The 22,829-nt window shown below is 36.0% G+C and overlaps 1 protein-coding gene across 3 annotated transcripts in view; it reads left to right on the forward strand.

Annotated features, from left to right (window-relative positions):
• Window positions 1-22,829, forward strand: part of HMCN1 (hemicentin 1) — a 477,402-nt gene that overhangs the window by 265,346 nt on the left and 189,227 nt on the right. For all 3 annotated transcript variants that reach the window (XR_007123082.1, XM_047705087.1, XM_047705088.1), the window contains exons 23-33: window positions 2,746-2,873; window positions 4,376-4,648; window positions 5,204-5,299; window positions 7,744-7,938; window positions 8,961-9,091; window positions 9,460-9,607; window positions 10,790-10,916; window positions 11,687-11,841; window positions 20,035-20,313; window positions 20,812-21,093; window positions 21,823-21,931. Coding sequence is in view for 2 of the 3 variants with exons in the window: in XM_047705087.1 (XP_047561043.1) it covers window positions 2,746-2,873; window positions 4,376-4,648; window positions 5,204-5,299; window positions 7,744-7,938; window positions 8,961-9,091; window positions 9,460-9,607; window positions 10,790-10,916; window positions 11,687-11,841; window positions 20,035-20,313; window positions 20,812-21,093; window positions 21,823-21,931 (1,923 nt within the window). In the remaining variant the exon portion in view is untranslated. The remainder of the gene's footprint in view (window positions 1-2,745; window positions 2,874-4,375; window positions 4,649-5,203; window positions 5,300-7,743; window positions 7,939-8,960; window positions 9,092-9,459; window positions 9,608-10,789; window positions 10,917-11,686; window positions 11,842-20,034; window positions 20,314-20,811; window positions 21,094-21,822; window positions 21,932-22,829) is intronic.

A 22,829-nucleotide genomic window follows, 5' to 3' on the forward strand; every position in this document is an offset into this window, starting at 1 on the left:
ATTAGATGGTTTTGTAAAATTTTCTTGATTAAACCCTTAGACATTTAAAGGCCCACCGAGACCATAAATTTGTTAGGCTAATAATCTGATAGGCTAAATTTGGTAGATGTGGAAACCAAAATGCCAGAGCCTTTAAGGTACCACCTTTGTTGCCCTGCAAGTACAAGGTTGAATTTACCTCCACCACTTAAAATTTGCCTGAAACTTTTGGCAATTTTTTTCAGTAGCCCTCTGAACCTTAGATTTCTTATTTATGAAATGGAGTTGATCTTTACCTGCAAGAATTATATAAGATAATGTATATTCCACACACCCCTGTCTCTAGTTCTCAAGGAGTAGTAGCAATTACTATTTTGATTCAGTATCATGCCAGAAGTTACTGGTGGAATAAGAACTTATAGTCTCTAGCTGTGTCTGTTAAACTTACTGATGTATAGTTATGAAGCTAGATGCTACCACTGGTGAGGGTAAAAAAGACAATTAAAGAACTACTTTACATAAGCTTACTCTTTCTTTGAAAAATAATTTGCTTTGGATATTTTTGAGTGAAAGAAATACCATATTACAGATAAAGTTAACATTTCCTTGTTTTCTTCCCCAACCCCTTGTCTCCCTTTCCAGAGGGAAATACTACCACAGACGTCACATGCCTCCTATGCAACCATTCTAACTCTGTGTAGGATCTTGTTTTCTATGTTTTAATTTTGTGTGTCTGTTTTCAATTTGCCATGTAACATATTACCTATTATTCTACTGCTTGCTGTATTAAGTCAACATTTGTTCATTTTTGTACACATAGGTTTAGTTTCTTTCTTTTTAATTTTTTTTTCTTTTTAATTTGACAGAGATCACAAGTAGGCAGAGAGACAGGCAGAGAGAGATGGGGGAGGGGGGAGCAGGCTCCCTGCTGAGCAGAGAGCCCCATGTGGGGCTCAATCCCAGGACCCTGAGATCATGACCTGAGCTGAAGGCAGAGGCTTAACCCACTGAGCCACCCAGGTGCCTCTGGTTTAGTTTCTTTTTAACCACGATATACATAGTCTCCATTTTGTGTATACATTTCCCAGTGTATGGACATTCAGGGTTTTGTTTGTTTCTCTTGGGTTTGGTTTTAGTTTTTTGACTTTACAAACAAGGCTTTTTAGTGAAAGTCTTTATGTATGTCTCTCTGTATACACATGCATGACTTTCTTTAGGACTGGCACCTAGAGCTGCAGTTTCTGGTCAGGATGAATTCCTACTTTCAGTTGTGTAGACGATGCTAAATTGCGGTCCACAGAGGCACTCCTGGTTTGCCCTTCTCCCATTAGAAGAGAGTGCACAGACGTCCCCATTATCATCAATGCCTGGTATCGATGGACTTAAACATTTTTGTTGTTCAGATGGGTGTGAAATGGTATCTTGCAACTGTCTGAGTTCTCATGTGACTGACTTCCAGGAGCCCAAAATGCTTTTACCTTTTTGTTGGCATTTGTGTCATCTGTAACTTGCCTTTTTAAGCCTGCAGCACGGATTTCTGGTGACTTACTTGTCTTTTTCTTGTTGAATACAGAAATTGGGTCTGTATTCTTAATAGCACTCCTTTGTTGTATGTGTTGCAAATACCTTTCCTCAGACCACGGCAAGGTTTTAATGTGTGATGTTTGATTACATAGAATTTTACATTTTTTATGTAGCTCAGTGTATTACTTCTATTGTTTTTAAGACTTTTACTTTATGAAGAATATTAACATGGCCACCAGTGTTTTAGTCTAATATTTTAAGTTTGTTTTTCACATTATGGACCTTGATCCATATGAATTTTTATGTTCTGTCTGTTATTAGGTAGTGCTCTATTTTTTTAATTTTTAATTTTTTATTAACAAATAATGTATTATTAGCCCCAGGGGTACAGGTCTGTGAATCGCCAGGTAGTAGTGTTCTCTTTTGATTTATTTATTTTTCCCATGTGCAGAACCTGTTGCCCAACATCATTTTTGAATAATTGGCCCTTTCCTTGCTCTTTGTAATAACATCTCCATCATTGAGTATTACATGTTGGATTTTCCTAGATGCTTACGTCTTTGGGGGGAATTTTGTCCTTAACTATTTATTCATTTGTCTGTCTCAGGGCCAATAGAACAATTTTTCTTTTTCCTAGGTACATAAGAAATCTTGATATTAAGCAGGTCTATCTGACCCTCTCCTCCTTAAACTTATTTCAATACAGTTAACATAATAACATTTTTATATGTCGATCTGGCTCACTCAACTACATTATTGTCCTGTAGGAAGAACATATTCAGTAAATTTTTGAGAATTACGAATGTACCTTCTTTCACCTTTATTTTAACACATTAAATTTTTTAACAGAGCATTGCAGAAAAAACAGGACAGTATTCAAAATATGTTCAAACTTACTAAAATATATATTTGCTTTATATAGTCACAACTTAATAAGACAGACAGAGGTACAAGTTTTTGATAATTGCAGACCATTAGGTTAGATCTAAGGGTAAAAGGAAACTGATTTTGTATTTGTAAGAACATCATGCAGAATGTATACACTGTATACTATGACATCAATACACATACACAATAGAATTATGAAAATTCCTGACTTTAAAGGTGTATAGAAATAATATAGATGGGAGAATGGTTTCAAAAATGGCTTGCAGAGTAGAAATTTCACACTGAAGTGCAGCTGCATTGGGGATATTAAAATTCTGATGTTCTATGGTCTACTATGTGGTTTCTTTCTTTTAGACACACATTCCTCCCTTCTGGTTCAATGAAGATCATTGAGACCCGTGTTTCAGATAGTGGGATGTATCTTTGCGTTGCCACAAATATAGCTGGGAACGTGACTCAGTCTGTTAAATTAAATGTCCATGGTGAGTTTTGAAATGAAGGCATGTGATATCTGTGTACTGGCCACAGGAAAATCAGTCCTAGTAGTTTCTTTGATAGTCTCCAAATTGTATGTAGAGTAATTAGAGAAAAATTTTCTAAAATTGAAGACTTGTGATTTTCTTTCATTTCCTCTGGAAAGTTTATTTGCCATCTATAGACAACTTTTTCCCTTTTCCTTAAATAAACAGTATTGAAATTTTGGCTCTTCTTTTTACTAAATGTCTACAGTCACTTATGACAACTCTTGATACACTGTAAAAAAAAAGTGTTTAGACTGACAGCTTTTTGTAGAAGTGATTGTGAGTTCTCAAAGAAGAATTTATTAATATTTAAATGGTCATTTTCAATATTCAAAGAATTCGTCAACTGAAAACATTATGATTCCTGGAACTCTTTAACTTTAAAAAAACTTTCGGTTAATCTGTTTTATTCCCTCAACTTTACCATAGTCTGTCCAAAATAGCTATTTATTTAACACATGCTTAGTGAGTACATTCTCTGTCAGGCATTATAGAGGTGCCAAATATTCAAATATCAGGAAAAGATTTTCTTAGGTAGCATTGCCCTGATTTCCCTTTCGGATCAGTCACTGCAATAGTGTCCTATTAGCCATGGGATTTGAGATCCAAGGAGAGTTCTGTCATTTACTAGCTGTGGTGTATCTTGGGCATTTTACCTACCCTCTCTTACCTTTAGTTTTCTCTTTCATAAAATGATGCTAACAATCCTCTCAAAATTATAAGGTTGTCACAACCTTATAATTGGCTAAATATTAAGTTTAAAAAACAAAGGACTGAGGAATGGGGCTTTGTAGGGATGTAAGGTACATAAATTCTAACAATATCCTTATGAGTTAACTTGATTCTCTAGTGTATAATGCATGGATGTGGAGACCAATAATACTTGCCAGTGTTCTGATAAATTACCTCATTTTTCTAAAGGAAGGTAGATAAAGACAAGTAATAGAGGTTTGATTTTGATTTTGATTTTCTAATCTGAAATTAGCAAAAGTTTTTACTAGAAACTTTTTTCACTGTCTGGCTAAACCTTCCACGAAGAGAGCAAAAACTAGGAACACCTGAAGAGAAATGCTTTTTCTTTTACTTCCTTATATTAAAGAAATCATTGCCTTTTAAGAGGGTTTTAAACTTTAAATTATTTATAAATTAAAGGAAACCTAACATTTTCAAACACTTGTCTTTCCCTCAAGTTTGGCATGAGGGCTTTTCTATTTATTATTGCCCATAATCCTTGCAGTGGACTGGTATTGAAGAGGTTATTCTTGCCTGGATTATCAAGGAAACGGGCCTCAGGAAATTTACTGACTTGCCCTAGATCGCACAGCTAGTACGTGGCCTGAGCCTGGGTCCACATCCTGAGACTGTTCTACTTTCTGTGCTGCTTCTTTGTAAGGAGTTCTCATTAACAGTGAGAAGAGAAAGGAATTTCTTAAATTGGATTATTAATCCCCAATTGTTTCTAGTTCCTCCAAAGATACAGCGTGGCCCTAAACTTATGAAAGTCCAAGCTGGTCAAAGAGTGGACATCCTGTGCAACGCTCAAGGGACGCCTCTTCCTGTAATCACGTGGTTGAAGGGTGGAAGTGCCGCGCTGGTGGACGGAGCGCGGCTTGTGAGCAATTCAGATGGAACGTTAAGCATTGACCCAGCCCTGCTCTCGGATGCCGGCGTCTATACATGTGTCGCTACTAACATGGCAGGCAGTGATGAAACAGAAATAACGCTACATGTCCAAGGTGATTTTGGGCATAAGAAAATACATGTAGGGTGGGGGCGTCAAGCTGGCAAAAGCTGTTCTGTGAGTAGACAGAAAGCAAGGGAAAAAGTAAGAAATACAGATCGTGAGAAGTACTGTGCGGAAAATTAAAATTGGGTGATGCTGTCTGCAATTGTCTCCTTTAAAGATTTTATTTATTTGAGAGAGAGAGGAGAAAGAGAGAGAGAATCCCAAACAGACTCTGCGCTGAGCACAGTCCAACACAGGGCTTGATCTCATGACCCTGGATCAGGACCAGAGCCACAATCAAGAGTCGGTCTATTAACTGGCTGGGCCCCCCAGGCACCCTGTATCTTGTCTTCTCTAGCAAAATATTTGACTATATATTTTTAGCAGTTTGATAAATGTACTGCATAGCCTGAGGTAGATATGTCTGGCAGCTAGAAATATGTGTCATATTAGGAAGAGAGTCAGGAAAGGTAACAGTTCACCAGTGTAGCTGGTTGATGGTGCTGCAGGAGAGTTTGGTATTGCTTAAAGAAAGCCCGCGATAATGCATTTATTGTTCTAATAGAACCGCCTACACTGGAAGACCTAGAACCTCCATATAACACCCCATTCCAAGAAAGAGTGGCCAGTGAACGCATTGCATTTCCATGTCCTGCAAAAGGTATGTAGTCCTTGGACATATGGGCATTAGCATAATGTTATATTATTTCAGAATTCTCTATTGAACCCAAAACATCTTTATGGAAAGATCCACTTGTTAGTCCTTGTTACAACATTTGGGCATTAATCGTTCTTTTAAATAACACCTCTTTGAATAGGTATTTTTCTCTCACCAGTATTTTATCTACTTCAATGGAAAAACCTCTGTTCTTCCAAGCTTGCCTTATCAATCATGTTTCCCATGTAGTACTTGCTCCTTCGTGTTAATTCTTAGTTCATTCGGTCTTGATAAGATTTCTCATTAAAATGTAACAGCTAGAGCTATTCAGAATTTTTTGCATTTATCTCACTCAGAAGTATAAATTAAGACTAACCCCTGATACTGCTCTTCTGAAAACCTCTTTTCTTAGATTTACCCTCTACTGGTAATCCTAAAGGCAGTTTCTACCTTGATACTCTGAGGTTCATCCAAACTCCTTTTACCTTCCTGAATTTCTGGGGTTTCTATCCCACCATGTTTCCTGGCAGGAAACTCTTATTCTCTCTCCTCAGGGGGATGGGAAAGAGGCGTTGTCACTACCACCCTTGGGATGCCAGTAGGTGGTTCAGAACGTCCTCCCTTTCACATATGCTTTCATCCACAGTGACTCAGATGTGTTTGCAGCAGTTCTGGTAAAGTCCAGACAGTATTCTTTCTGTCACCTCCATGCAGTTGGTACCGTCATTGCCCCCCCAAAGGTCCCTTAACGATTGTTCCTGGAGGCAGCGGCAGATGAAGGGCCTCATGGCTCTTCTTGTTTCTGTAGCAAGATTTTGCATCTCTCCACAGTAGCTCTCACCAATGATTATTTTCTAGTAGCATTACTAGAGAACTTTAATGAGCTTTTCACATATCAAAATAATTATCAGTAACTATCCCCATAGTGGTGAAGGAGGAGACAAGTCCTGGAGAAGAGACCCTTTGAAGGGTTTAAAGTCGGGTATTTGAGTACTTGCTGCTTCTGGATCCCTTCCAGTGGCACTGCGGCCCTTTGCTCTGTCTTGGATCCCTGACTCCAAGGCTGACTGGACTTTTCTTTTCCCAGCTGTTTTGACTTCCCTATTCCACTTCGAAAAACCACCTCTTGGGTTCGTCTTCCTTGTCTTGTGCAACAAGTCTCATCTTGTACATGACAGTTCTACCATTTATAAGTTAAAGAGACTGCAACTTCTCTGGCTTGTTCATTTAATTTTTCATTTATTCACTCTACAAGTATTCATTGAGAAGTCTGATTGAAATGCATAAAGGAATGAGTGGGATGTGAAGAAATGAGGCAATGATTATAGCCCTTTTTTCTTTGAAAACGTAGACACCTGCAGTCCGTCAGTTCACCTTCTCTTTCTCATCTTCACTGTTAGCACAATGAAATAGGCCAATTTTTTTTGTTTTATTTTTTTTCTCATAAGTACAACTCTCATAGTCACTTTCAAAATTCCTTAACTCAACTTGAGTTTAGCCTTAGTGACACATTCTATATATTCTGCCATTCTTTTGTATTTGTCTTGGATTATGTGCCAAAACTTTAATATTTTTCATTATCCTTTAATATAAGATTATTAACAATGTCATACAAATGCATTAAATATCCTTTTTATTTTTATAGGTATTAAGTAAATTTTGAAAGTACTTAGACTAGTGCCTGATACATTATTTGCTAAGTAAATACATTCTTAATGCAAAATTCATGTTTGTCTATTTCCGGTATGTACTTTTGGCTCTATTACATACTTCAAGATGGTTTTATCACTTCTACTCAGCAGCACATCACTTCCCTTACTCACAAATAAATCTAGGAAATCAGTCCTGCCCTCCGCTTGCCCAGTTTTCTTTTCAGCATAAAAAGTCAAGAATTGTTCCTATTGTCCTATATTTAACAGCATGAGATCACCAAATGTGTCAGTAGTAGAAGTTCCTCATCTCTAGGGTATCTGGGCTATTTAAAGTGTGAATTATAGAGCATCGCTTCTGCACTTAGGATTCTACTTCGTTGGGCAATCTCTATGTTGCGTTCCTGGGATAGCCTCTTACTTTTTGTTCTTCATTTATTTTTATCCCCAACCTCTCTTCACTTGATCAATAGAGTTTTTTCCCCATTAATTACAATGATCTCACACAAGAAAATGCTTTGGTTTGCTTACTGTCTTCCGAAAGTCTTGATAAAAACAACTGACTCAAACTCTACCCTAGAGACCATAGGTCTATTAAGACTGATCAGGAATTAGAAGCATTAAATACCATAATCTCTTTGAAATTTCATGCCAGGAGAAATATCTTGAAAGTAGCATGGTACCTTAGGGTACCTTACAGTCATAACAAAATTTTTGTTTCTCCTCAATGTATTTGAGATTTAATAATGATTCCTAGTTTTATTATAGAATATCACAAAATTATGATTTCTCATTTAGGTACCCCCAAACCAACTATCAAATGGATATGGAATGGGAGAGAGCTAACAGGCAGAGAGCCTGGTATTTCTATCTTGGAAGATGGCACATTGTTGGTCATTGCTTCTGTTACACCCTCTGACAATGGGGAGTATATCTGTGTGGCCGTCAATGAAGCTGGAACCACAGAAAAAAAATATAACCTCAAAGTCCACGGTAAACATAGATAAAATAACAAAATCATATGGTTGAATATGTGACATTTTCTAATTATTATATATGTAAGTTATTCTTTCAGTGTAGTATTATTTAAAATTAATGTGAACAGAATGTTATCAAACAAGAAATTGATAATCTGATTGCATTCATTACTTAATTTCAAATTTTATATAATTTATTGTGACTTTATTTAAAATCCAGGTGGCAGAATAGTCAGAAGACTCATGACCTAAGCTAAGCTATGTACTTATCCCCCCAACAGAGAAATTTATTAAGTTTGTGTGTGTGCATGCGTGTATTTCCCAGAGATATTTTATACATAACAAGGAAATGAGAATATATATTTTATTCTCTTTTTACGTATAAAAAGGTACATATATAGGAGAATATTATATCCACTATGCTACACCTTGTCTATTTTACTAAAATATCCATCTTTGGAATTATTCATTATTCCTAACTCTTATTTATACCGATCTAGCATCCCACTGTATGGGTATGTCAGGATTTCCTTAACCTGCATCTATTAATGATGAACATTCAGGTGTTACCAATTATTTGTTATTATAAGTAATGCTTTAATGAAATAGTTTAATGTACATCAGTCAAAGGTTATGTTCCTTTGGAAATTTCATGGATATTGGCTTCCCGTAGACACTGGGATATATGCACTTCCATCAGCAAAATAGCGACCCCCTCACATGACTTAATTTAAGACCCTAGCAGTTTACATTTTTAGTGGTATGTGGAATAACTAGTTCCTCCCTTAAATTTATCCTAAGTTTCATCCTCACTTCCAAACTCTGAATTGATAATTAAAGTAAAACTTTAAGAAGAGTTATTTATAAATATATTGGTCAAGATTTCCATTTTGTGTTAAGGCATGTGCTTGAATATGACCAGCCTTTCTAGCTATCAGGTTTTATCTTAGAATTTGCTTTCTAAAGGCCTGTGTAAAGAAACCTCAGAAGTAATATTTATTACAAAATTATCTAGCCATGACTCCTCTCTTTTTGTAGTTCCTCCAGTAATTAAAGATAAAGAACAGATAACAAATGTATCTGTGCTGGTCAATCAGCTGACCAATCTCTTTTGCGAAGTTGAAGGTACTCCTTCTCCCATCGTTATGTGGTATAAAGATGAAGTTCAGGTAAGTGAAGACATCAGGATATGCATACTTCCTGGCCACTGCCTCTGAAATAAATCATTCAAATGTGACTTTCTGGGGCGCCTGGGTGCCTCAGTGGGTTAAAGCCTCTGCCTTCAGCTCAGATCATGATCCCAGGGTCCTGGGATCGAGTCCCACATCGGGCTCTCTGCTCAGCCGGGAGCCTGCTTCCTCCTCTCTCTCTCTCTGCCTGCTTCTCTGCCTACTTCTGATCTCTGTCAAATAAATAAATAAAATCTTTTTAAAAATGGGACTTTCCTGTTAATAATGATATAAAGCTTCCATGTCAATTACTAGTTGTGCATCTGTGTGAGGACTGGAAATAACACTGCCCGTTTTGGCCTTTGAAGGTGACTGAAAGCAGTACCATTCAGATCGTGAACAATGGGAAGATATTAAAGCTCTTCAGAGTCGCTCCGGAGGACGCAGGAAGCTATTCCTGTAAAGCAGTTAATGTTGCAGGCACTTCTCAGAAGTATTTTAACGTCGAGGTGTTAGGTAAGGGAAACAGTCCTTTAAGAACCTACAATTTTCAGATGCATTTCTTATAATAGGATGGAGCTGACAGTTATGAAAGAACAAAGAGCTTAAAAAAATTGATAAGAGAAATATTATTTGTTTCACTCTTTCATTAGTTTTGTTTTTAATATTGGTTACCCAGAATCCTCTGATATAGAATATTTTAAGTTATTATTTATCATAGAGATGTCTGTGAATATTTGGACGTAAAATAATAAATTACTGCTCTTGTTGATTTCTTTTATTACGTGGTCAGGAAGTTCTCTGGGAAGTAACTATGTGGGATGATGCAGAGTAAAACTCACTAATGCTCTCAACACTGGAGACTGCTAGGTTGTAACTTGAGTTGGAGAAAGTAGCAAATGCACCTTTCCCTGCATTCTGATGAACTCTTACAACTAAATCACCACAGTCCTGATCAATTAAGAGGGGAAGATTCTGAGTGTGGGTAAAAGAATTGGGATATAATGCATTTAGGTCATTTTAAGGGTGCTCGTAAATTTAAAGTTTTGTAATTTTAGTTTATGAAATTCTATTCACTAATCTTGTGATAAAATGACTTCCTTCCTTTTCAATATTTTATTCATCCAGATGGGCATATGTTTCTAAGTCTGGGGTGGAAATAAAGTTTGGGAATGATGCTGCATTGAAATAACCATTTTTAAGCTGCTTCAGCATAAAAATAATCCCTCTCATTAGTCTGCTCAGAGACTGAAATACTTTGCATTTCCTCTACCAAAAGTATTCTTATTATATTTACATACAGGCTATGAAAAACAAACTAATTTTTTTTATCATTAGTCGTATTGGCATGATTTCTCTTCGCATTCATTTACTTTGAATTCTGTATACTGATGACTCCCAAATTTTTATTTCCAGCTCAGACTTCTTCTGTGAGCTCTAAGAATATATATCTCATCTCTGCAGTATCTTGACTTGAATGTCTTAGGAGCATATCAATCAGAAATAAGATTTTAATATTAAAAATAAAATATCACACAATAATACCTTTTATATTATATCTGTGGACCCACCCAAATGCTAAAATTTAAATATATTAAAATCTTATTGAAATATTGTAGAGATAAAAAATAATCTGTTCTTCCTCCCTCCACTCTTTGGGAAGTCATAGATTTTCACGACAAAATGTCTTTGTTCAAGTCCCACCCACCATAATAGGTGCTGGCTCTCCAAATGAAGTCTCTGTTGTCCTCAACCGTGATATCACCCTTGAATGCCAAGTCAAAGGCACACCCTTCCCCGTTATTCACTGGTTCAAGGATGGCAAGTGAGTACCCTTTCTCTATTTGTTGCAAGGGTCCGACTGATAGGAAGTAGATGTGAAAATGCTTGCGGATGTTCTCCCTTTCAGTTATTTTAAACGTGTAGATATTATTAAATGAACATGAAGGAAAAACAATATTGTTTTGAATAATATTGTTCAAAAGCTGGTCTCAAAGTCTTATAATACCTTTCATTCTTATGAATTATATGACTTTATAAATGCTGTGAATTTATCTTAGAAACACAGAGGTTAAAAACATAGAAAACTCAAATTTATTATACACTAAATATTGTGCCCTATAACTAAGAATAAAAAATGAAAAATGCAAGACTCAAATGCAGAGATAATTTTGCCTTTACATGGAACTGTTTGAATTATGAGAAAAGAAAATTTTTATGACATGATGAATACTTAGGCTGGTTCTCTAAAGGTAGAAAAAGAAACAATCACAGAAGAGGAGTAGATATTTCCCAGACTTCACGTTCAAGGGCTACTGAGGTTTGTCCACACTGACATGGCTGCAGTTATCTGTATTATTTGCGAGAACTTATTTTTCACAACATGGTCACAGTTCGAGTATTATTATGGGTTTTGAGAGCAGCTGTCTAAGACTTAAGTAGCAAAGAGAAGAGATTTGGATTGTATAGAATAAAGTGTGCAACTATGTATAAGTAAAGTATGTAGACTTTTTTAAGTTGTGACCAACAAGAGAGGAAACAGGAAAATGAAATGAAATGAAAATGGACCCACAGGATAAAATTTATTTTTTCTAGGCCTTTATTTTTAGAAGATCCTAACACTGAACTTCTAGACAGAGGACAAGTTCTGCATTTAAAGAATGCACGAAGAAGTGACAAAGGGCGCTACCAGTGTGCTGCATCCAGTGGGGCTGGCAAACAAGTGAAGGATATAAAACTGACTGTCTATAGTAAGTATGGTTTTCTTATGCTTTTTGTTATTATCAATTCTCACTATAAATTGAAATGGGAGGGGGCACCTAGGTGGGTCAATCGGCTAAGTGTCCGCTTCTTTATTTTGGCTCAAGTCTTGATCTCAGGGTCATGAGATTGTGCACGCAGCTGTGTGCGCTCTCTCTCTCTTTCAAAAAAAAAGTTGAAAAGAAGAATTTAATGTTAACTGTTCTTTGATTCAATGCTGAATAATTTGGAATGTTACTCACTTTAAAAGAAAGAGCCTGTTTTTTGTGTTTTAGACTAGAACATTGCATCCAGTTTTAATGCATTTTGTCACGAAGTAAGGATTTCTTTGAGAGTTCTGTTGATTTTCAGTTGATATCGCTCAGGAAGGAAGGTATTTCTTAATTGATTAATAGGTAATAAACCAAATGTCTATAACTTTAAAAGGGTTAAAAGAAAAAAAAAAAAACAACCTCTAAGAAGAGTTGAGATGCATGAATTGAATGAAGCCAGTGGTATGCAAACCATTCAACTCTTCTCTTTTCCTACCATCTTGGCCTTTATTCTGACTACAAGAAGATATTTTAAATGCCTTATGTTTGTGCTGCTGTTCTCTCCCAGCTAAATCCCCACCAGAAGACTTAGCCCTCATTTCACTAAAAGTCCCAGTATCCCCTGAGGAAGATGAATTCCCATTTTTTTCTTTTTTAAACACTTAGAGTCATAGGAAGGCACACGAACATTACATTTCAGGCACAAAGAATTACCCAATAGAAAGGAACAGAACTCAGTAGACCGGTCATGCTTATTGTGGTTCTACTTATTGCACTAATTTCTGTCTGTCCAGAGTGCATGATACTCAAGAAATTTTAGATACTTTAGGAATCTCACCTTTTTACAGGATCTTCCCAATCCAAGCAATCACCCAATCACTATTATATTGTCCGAGTTTATTTTCTTCATAGCACATATTACTGTCTGGTAAGTTACTGTTTAATTCTGGCTTTATTTACCTACTTGCTGTTTGTCTTCAAGGAAGCTAAACTTCACAAGAGCAGGGGGCCTTGTTTTGCTGGTTCCCTACTTTGATACATGGTAGTGCTCAAAAAATGTTTGCTGAATGAAAGAATGGTCTAGTGATACACTGTCTAATATGGTAACCACTAGCCACAGGAGGGTTTTGAGCCCTGGAAATGTGGCTAGTCCAAACTGACACAAGCTATAAATATAAAATATAGACCAGATATCAAAGACTTAATATGAAAATATAAGATATCTAATTAAGACTTTTATATTGATAACCTCTGAAATGATGGTATTTTTTATATACTGGGCTAAGTAAAATACATTATGAAAACTAATTTCCTCTGTTTATATTCAAATCTTTTAACAAGGCCACTAGAAAAACTTGCATTATATATATGGTTAGCATTATATTTCTTTTTTTAATTTAATTTTTTTTTTTTTACTAATTTTTATTATTTTTTTTATTATGTTGAGTTAGCCAGCATATGGTACATCGTAAGTTTTTGTTGTATTGTAGCATTATATTTCTACTGGATAGCACTGGTCTAGTCATTAATAAGAACTTGTGCTTCTGAGACAGGTAGGAGAGTTGAGATCCAGCTTGTGCTATTCACTAGCTTTGTGACTTTGGACACATTACCCAGCCCTTTGATTTTCAGTTTCCTCATCTGTAAAATGGGGGATAATAATAGCACCTACTTAATACTATTATTGTGAGGATCAAAAGCTAGACACCTTATTGGGTTACCTGGCTTATAGTAAGAGTTTAATAAATAATTATTTGTTTTTCATTATTTACTTGGTGATTGTATTGTCTTACTAGCTTGATTTTTATATAACTTCACTGAATTTGAAATTTCCCTTTTCTAATGTTAGTGTCTTTATATAAAATTTGAATAGCTCTCTTGAATCAAAGAGATTTTATTTAACGCATGCTTTTAAACCATTTCTATCTATAAATAGAAACCTTGGAAGAATTCAGTCATGAAAAGACATGCCTTCCAAAAAAGAGTAACATTACTGAAAGATTGGCAATCCTGAATCCAAGTTAAACAAAAGTGTTATTGCTACTCCTGGCCTCCTACCAGGACCAGACATTTAAATAATAGGCGCAAATTTTCCCCTAAGCTTTTGAGTAGTCTTCTCTACGTTGTTGTATTATTGCCGGGGTCTATGATGAATACATTTTGGTGATTCAGTGAGACAGCTATTGCCATAGGACTTGGGTTCTTGTATTTCAGATCCTCTCGTTCACTCTGTATGGTGCCCTCAAGCACCCAGAAGAGAGGGATCTATAGTGATTAAGTTTTGTAGGATTGTCTGGGATGAAAGGCATTATAACACTGTGAAGTTCTGAGTATTATAATTCAGGAATAGTGCATTTCCTTTCTCGCAAGCTTGTCTGCACTTCCAAGTGGGTAATCTAAAGCTTACGTTATTTCACTTACGAAAGTGCTTTTATTCCTAAGAATGAATGAAACAGACACCATAATTGGACTAACTGTGAGGAATATTTATGTAGATTTCTGACTGAGAATGTGCTTCACACCACAGTTGATTGATTCATTTGTTTTCCTTATTTACGTATTAACATGAGGGCAGAACAGGTGATGTACTTGAAAGGCAGAAAGGCATGTGGTGTCTGAATAAGGAAAGAAATGGAGAAAAAAATGAGAGTGGAAAAGTAAGAGATGGCGGGGAAGAGGAGGGGGAAAGATGTGAAAGAAGGAAGGAAATAAAAGAGCTTTTAATATCCTATGGGGAGATTGTGTAAACTGACAGCTGTTAGTTCTGAGGCAAAGATATTTAACCTGAGGTCCATGTTTGAGTTTAGGAAGTCTGAGATCCTCTCTCCAAAGTCCAAAAGTCTTTGACTACATATGTGCAGTGCATTTTAATGTGCAGTTTATTCATAACCTTTATCTAGAACAACTTCCCTCAGACAGAAGTTCTCAGAAAAGCATATATGAATTAAATTGAAATAGGAAGTGACATTTATTTATGCGACAAACTTCAGCTGTAGATGGTGTGTTGTTCTGATGTCAATCAGAAATGTTCCTTGAGGGCGCCTGGGTGGCTCAGTGGGTTAAGCTGCTGCCTTCGGCTCAGGTCATGATCTCAGGGTCCTGGGATCGAGTCCCGCATCGGGCTCTCTGCTCGGCAGGGAGCCTGCTTCCCTCTCTCTCTCTCTCTCTCTGCCTGCCTCTCTGTCTACTTGTGATCTCTCTCTGTCAAATAAATAAATAAAATCTTAAAAAAAAAAAGAAAGAAATGTTCCTTGAGAAAAAAGAAATGTTTTGAGTAATTTTTCTCAATTTCATTAATGCAGATTTTTAAAAAATAGCTCCTTTTCGGTGCAATGATATTATGCCTTTGTAAAACAATCATGGAGAATAGGGACTTATTTAAACCTACATTCTTATTTTCATTAGTGTAGCATCTAACTAATTGCCAGCTGATTTAGGCAACTTGAGCCAGAAGTTTGATATGTGTTTCTAGATTAACATGTGACATAAGTAGCCTCAAAACCAAATTAAAATTTTAAATCTGAATAAAATGCTCTTCCTTAAGATTTCACAATGGTGGCTTGAATTTGTATTAATTAATTATCTTGGATTTGGCAAATCTTTTCTTAAGTTTTTTTTTTTTTTAAGATTTTATTTATTTATTTGAGAGAGAGAGTGAGAGCATGAGAAGGGAGAAGGTCAGAGGGAGAAGCAGGCTCTCCGCAGAGCTGGGAGCCAGATGTGGGACTCAATCCCGGGACTCCGGGACCATGACCTGAGCCGAAGGCAGTTGCCCAACTGACTGAGCCACCCAGGTGCCCCAAACCTTTTTTATAAAGGGCAAGATAGTAAATTTTTTTGGATTTTGCAGACCATGAGACAAAATCAAGGATATTTTATCGGTACTTATATATCAAATAGAAATAAATTTCTACCTATTGTCTATTGATGAAATTCTTTTTTCTGGTAATTTAAAAATATATAATTTTTTAATAGTACAAGCGTACTAATGAGAAGAATGGAATTCTTTTGGGAGGGGATAAATTTTAATTAATTAAAGGTCAAAATTGATTACAAATATTCATCTGTTAATGCTGATCTGTAATGAAATCTTATGTATTTTACCTTGGAAAAATGTCTTTCCATGCAGATATGTACTGTAAAATATCAATATAAGATTGCGAACATATCATTTTAATTGACCATATCCATTGCTTTGAAGACATTTATAGAATTCTCTTATATTCTCTTGATAATTAATTTTTAGCATACCATACCACAGATTAAATAATTCCAATTGAAAGTTGAATGGAAGGTCCTCATTGTCAGAGAGAACTGAACTTTGAATGTAGAAACTTCCTTTGTATTTGCATCAAGGTCTGACAAACATTGCTGAAACTGAAATTTGAGCATAAAAAATATATCCACAGTGAATTCCCTACAGGGAATGGAGATCTCAGTTTTGTTTACAGCATGGGAAATTTATAAAGCAGCTTGACATTAATTGTGATTCAAGCAAAATGACATCTTAGTTTAAGTTTTGCATTTACTTTTTAAATTTTTTTAAAAGATTTTATTTATTTATTTGACAGAGAGAGACACAGTGAGAGAGGGAATACAAGCAGGGGAGTGCGAGAGGGAGAAGCAGGCATCCCTCCCTCTGAGCAGGGAGCCCAATGTGGGGCTTGATCCCAAAACACTGGGATCATAACCTGAGCCTAAGGCAGAAGCTTAATGACTGAGCCAGGCGCCCCTAAGTTTTGCATTTAAATGTTGTTTTGGTCTAGTAATTTTAGGTTGAATTGTTAGGAAACATTATCAAGTTTATAGCAAAACTAATTTCCCAAATCATTCATTGATATTTAGGAATAATGTTTGAGGACAATTCTTTTCATTCAGAAAAAAATAGTCTCAGCCCTGAGCTCAAAAAATTAAAATATATTTACCACCATTAAGGCACTGAGTTGCTCTACAGTAGGAGGTAGGACAAGTCTTTATATTCAGTTTCTACTTGTAGGAAAATTCATAGAACTGATGATGTCGAAGTCCATAAGGGAAGATAAAAGATCCCATGGATACTTCTGTTTATTAACATATGAATATTTTACACAGGGGGCTTGCTGATAAATAACGCAAGGAATAGAGACTTTTAAAATCTTACATTTAAAAAAAAATGTTATTTATTTATTTGGCAGAGAGACAGATGCGAGAGAGGAAACAGAAGCGGGGGGAATGGGAGAGGGACCCTGATGTGGGGCTTGATCCCCGGACACTGGGATCATAACCGGAGCCTAAGGCAGGCACTTAATGACTGAGCCACCCAGACACCCCTAAAACCTTACCTTTTAATTAGCTTTGTAAATTTATCTAAGCCTTTTCCTGCCCTACACATATTTTTACCACCATCAGTGGCACCGTATCTTAGCAGATTCCACTTCAGGTTGTAATGAATTCGTGTTTTGTTTTTTAACTTCTTTGAAAATATTTTTGTCTGTAGTTGTTCCATGCAGACTATTCTTAGAGACTAATTCTTCAGTTTCTTCAAACTTGGCCTTGATTCCTCAAACAAAAAGCAGTATCAGTAACATCTGCTAATTTATCAGGGGCCAAGAATATTATTCAGAAAATTTGCCTTTAAAAATTAACTGTCAATGTTATTCCCAGCGTTCTCTACTCTTCAAGCAATGATTCTCATGGAAAGGCCCATAATCTTAAACAAAGATTTAAGATTTCTCTGGACACATTTCTATGACTACTGACTGTAATCATCCCTGATTTTAATTAAATTACTATCGGTAAATGGCTTTTCTTGCCTGGAGAACATATGAACCACTGAGAAACTTATTTTGATTGTAACCTCATTTTGACTTTTTGTTTTTGTGCAGAAGTTCTATTATGAGTCAGTCCATTTTACATTTTCTAATTTTTCCAACTGTTGTTTTGAATTGGAAGTAACGTGACAACTGCTTAGTCTAGTGGTGTTAGTGTATATTGTAATCTTTCAGAACAGCTATAGAGTTATTACAACTAGAAAACAACAGTGCTTTGCCACTTGATTTATAACATAATAATCCACACTGTGTCGTGCTTTAAAAATGTGATGCATTAAAGTCTTCTTTTCCTTCCTTCTTTTGACATGAGAAGTATGCGCTGATAATAGAAATGAAATAAAATATCATGGTATGGTGATTTGCATGGCAACTTGAAATTTTATTGAGTTATAACTGTCACTTAAATTTATGGTGAGCTGAGCAACAGTGAGAAGCAATAAGAATATGTATTTGCTATTTTTTACAACTACCCTAACTCAGTTATTAGAGAGAGAAAATAACCATAGACAATCTGTAAACAAATGAGTGTGTCTATATCCCAATAAAATTTTATGGACACTTGTTTGAATTTCATATAATTTTCACATGTCACAAAATATTATTAGTATTATTTTTATTTTTTCCCCAACCATTTAAAAATGTAAAAAGTATTTTTAGCTCAGCATCTCCATGCCTTGCCCGTGAACCATAGTTGGTTTCCCTGAGCTATATATTAAGCCACTTTATAAGAAAATTATTCCATCACCATGTTCACTTCATAGTATAGTAGATCTTTCCTTAAGTTATGTGTGACAAAAAAAAAAATATGCAGGTGAGTGTTTGTCACTGTGAGCTAGTTCTAAAAATGATTATTAGAAAATATTAAGGTACTCTATTCAGCACCCAGCTCTATTTTCTAAAATCCTTTTCTACTAAAAGGGACCAGGGCTTCTTAGAGAAATGATTAATCCTAAACCTGGGGCAGGAAATAGACAAGATGAGCCTGCCACATGAATAGGTCAGAAAGTAAGAAAGTATCAAAGTAGTCAAATGACATGGATATGTCAAAGGAACAGGAACCAAAGAAATAGTTTCCACTGGTCAAAACTGAAACAATTTGAACAACAAGTTAAATAAGGTAATATTAGATTATAACCCAAAGGATAAAATAAGTTTCCATGAGTTCATATGATATAAATAAATTGTTGAATAAGTGAATAATTTGGGGAGGAGAAACAATATTATAGAGAATAATTCCAAATAAATTATGTATGTATTCTCTCAAGAAGTAGAACATAACTCCCCACCCCATATGTATGGGCTGGAAAGAGTGATTCCTTCCCCAAAAAAGGGGAAAAGGAGAGCACTTTACAGTGAAGAAACCTAGCAAAAGCGACTGCAACCAGATTACTAGTCGAGCTTAACATCATCATGAGAAGTCATGCTGATAATGTGTGCCTTTGATCTGATCTGATGAGAAAGTTATTTTACCTCTGTGATCGTCCTCCTGAAACAAATAACCCTAGGCCAGCCATAAGGAATACATTCTATAACATATCTTACTCTAAAATCAGGGTTTAATAAGATAATATTAAGGCACTCCCAATTCGGCCACATGCCACTGGATTTCTTTTAACCTTTCGCAATTATAGCGCAATCCTGGAATGACCACAGTCAGAAGTTGTAGCAGGGACTGAGCCGTTTGAGTTGTTTTTCCAAGAGCAGAGTTCTCATATGGTGTGAGTGGCCAGGAAAGTGGTTGATGAATTATGGAAGATACACATGTAGCCAATTAGATGAATAAAGTTGAGTGAATGAACTCTTGGAAGCTAAAACAAACAAACAAACAAAACCCCAAGAAAACCCAACAACAACAAAACAAAACCCAGTAAGAAGCAAAAGTTAAAGCTTCCACAGCTATTTCCAGTAGCTGGTTCTGAAGGCACTTAGACCTTTTAGTACTTTGTGGGAAGAGGGCATGCAGTGGTCCCACATCTGACATTTTTGTTCCCTTGGGCTGATGTCAAATGTATCCCATCTGCTTTAAGTGGGGTTATATTTTGTTTTGCTTTGTTTGTTAAACATAACTTTCTTAGTTACTGTCTTATGGTCTATTGGACTTAAATGAACCCCTGAAACTAAACTCTGACTTTTTGCTTTAACTGAAATCTGAAACCAAAGAGGAAGGTGATAAAGATTGAAAAGACAGGCAATTTATTATCAGTAGGTAAATCATTGACTTCCTAATTGTCTTTAATTCCTAAATACTTTAAATGCATTGTTTAAACATCTGCAGCATACAAGAATTTGATGCGGATGCTAAGGCTTAGAAAACCTGTTTCTGTTCTGAAATTCTTTACAGTTCCACCTAGTATTAAAGGAGGGAATGTTACCACAGAAATTTCAGCATTGATCAACAGCATGATTAAACTGGAATGTGAAACGCGGGGACTGCCGATGCCTGCTATTTCTTGGTATAAGGATGGCCAACCAGTCATTTCCAGCTCCCAAGCACTTTATATTGATAAAGGACAATTTCTTCATATCCCTCGAGCACAGGTCTCTGATTCAGCAACATATACGTGTCATGCCACCAATGTTGCTGGAACTGCTGAAAAATCATTCCATGTGGATGTCTACGGTAAGGAGAAAATATGTGATTTCACCATATGCCTTTCTGTCTATGCTTTTTAATATGCCAATGTCTAATTCACTCACTAATAATATCCTAGAGGGTTTCATTATTTTCAAAATGCATGGATAGGAATTGACAGAATTGTCCCATGATTTAGAAAAATCTTTTAAAAAGCTACAGTTAGCAAGAAGTGGCCCATTCATTTGCCAACCATTTGCCCATGGCACACGGGGCATCTAGACCATTTGGTTTTTATGGAGAAGGCAAAGTAGTTGTTAGGACTAAGGTCCTTCTCTACTATTTCCCCTTTGTAAGCCAGACACAGTACAAAGTATCCCACATTAGGATAGCTGCAGATCAGCTAACCCAAGAAATTTGTTCCTTAATAGCCTTGAAGGAGACAGACATGTAGCTAGTTTCTATGGTCAAATTACATGAAAACAAAATCCCCTTTATTTCATTAGGATTTCAAAGATGCCTGAAATATTACTTTTTTCTACCTAGTTCCTCCAGTGATTGAAGGTGACTTGGCTGTGCCTCTGAATAAGCAAGTGGTTATTGCTCATTCGCTGACCCTAGAGTGTAAAGCCACGGGGAACCCTCCTCCAGTCCTCACCTGGTTAAAAGATGGTGTACCTGTGAAACCCAGTGACAACATCCATACAGAAGCTGGTGGGAAGAAACTAGAAATCAGGAGAGTCTTAGAAGCTGATCGGGGACAGTATGTATGTGTGGCTACCAGTGTGGCAGGAGAAAAGGAAATCAAATACGAAGTTGATGTCTTAGGTAAATAAGGAAGCCACCTTCTGGATTCCAGGTTCACAGCAAAACCTGACCATTTTATTAAATGCTTTTTTGGTCGTAGAACAATAAAACAGTCTTAGAGAAGGTTCAGTTATCTGTTCAACTCTGGACTACACATTACTAAGTGGTGGATTTATTACCAGAATCCCAAGAGCTAAGTACCCACATAAATATTCCACTGATTTTGATAGGTACACTTTGTATTTTTCAGTGCACCGATATGTTCTACATCTATGACAATATCTGATTGCAGTGAGTGAAAACATGGTCCTCTGTCATGAGCACTGCACTATGTCTAGTGCAGGAAATAGTCTCTGGGCCTTAGGAAGTCGTCTTGCAATGTTTTTAGTCTCCATTTCTCTGTAAATTGAAGGCTTTTTAAGCAGAGGTCCAGTTTTTGAGGTTCTCTTCTCTTCTTATTATGAAAATAAGCAACATAAAATATGAACCAACTTTCTATTGAGATGGTAGTAGCAGTACCAATGTGCTAGATTAATTGAGAAAAATCCACAGCATGTCAAAGATACATTCATTGATCTTAGCAAGTGTGTATGATAAAATATATTTTACATTTCAAATCCCCTTCGTGTATCAGATTCCTAGGATACTTGTCAGCCTACTGAACTGCAACTTAGCATTGCTTAAAACAGTGGTGTATTTTTTCTGGTGTACATACATTTCTTTCTATGTTACATCTCTGTTGTTTTCTAGTGCCACCAGCTATAGAAGGAGGAGACGAAACATCTTACTTCATTGTGATGATTAATAACTTATTGGAGCTAGATTGTCAAGTGACAGGCTCTCCCACGCCAACTATCATGTAAGGGTTTTGGTATGTCTTCTAAATACCTCCCACTTCTTTATTTGAGTGTTTTCAGTCTATCTTGAAAAAATTTCTGTGTCATTAAAAGGTAGCCATATAAAGTTACATTTTTCATGTTCCTCTTTTAAAAAGACATACTCTATATACAAGGCAAATTTTGCTCAATAATCCCATGGCCTTTCAATCTGTTCAACTAGAGGAATTCCATTTATCCTCCTAGAAATGACATTTTCAGTTCATAGAGACAGACTAATAAGCAGTATCTGTCAGATCTTCTTGAGGCACACAACAAAAAGAAATGTACTGGACATTATTAGGAAAATAGAGGAAGCCACCATGCGTACGTGTTTACCAGTTCTTTTTTCTCATTCCGTTGTTCACAAAGCATTTCGTGAATACTTACCTTCATTTCCAAGGTGCAAGACATGCAAAGGAACAGTTAGTCAACTAAAAGAATAAAATATGCTACTATACAATTACAAAGTAAAATGGAAAATGATAACTCCTAAGAAATGTAAAAATATGCTCTATGATTTCAGGGTTTTATTTTGCAGATATTTTAGGAATGTATTCTCTTTGCTGGTTAATGTTATTTAAACATTTGAAGTGAATACTATTTAGGGACACTTCCCTCTGTTTTCTCAACATAAATAGAAGAATGAAGAAAACACAGAGCTACTGGGGTTCCAACACTATGCTAACTTCTGTGTTGGCCAGGTTTACTTTTTTCTTTCCCACATTATAGTTCATTTTACAGAGTGGGCAAACAGGGAATTAGGGAAATACGCGGTTGAGAATTTACATATCTATGTATGTGTAGAAACATTTAATATATAGATAAATCTAGTTCCTCTATGTATGTGTAGAAACATTTAATATATAGATAAATCTAGTT

The sequence above is a fragment of the Lutra lutra genome, chromosome 15 (genome assembly GCF_902655055.1).
Source record: "Lutra lutra chromosome 15, mLutLut1.2, whole genome shotgun sequence".
In the NCBI taxonomy this organism is placed as follows: Eukaryota; Metazoa; Chordata; class Mammalia; order Carnivora; family Mustelidae; genus Lutra; species Lutra lutra.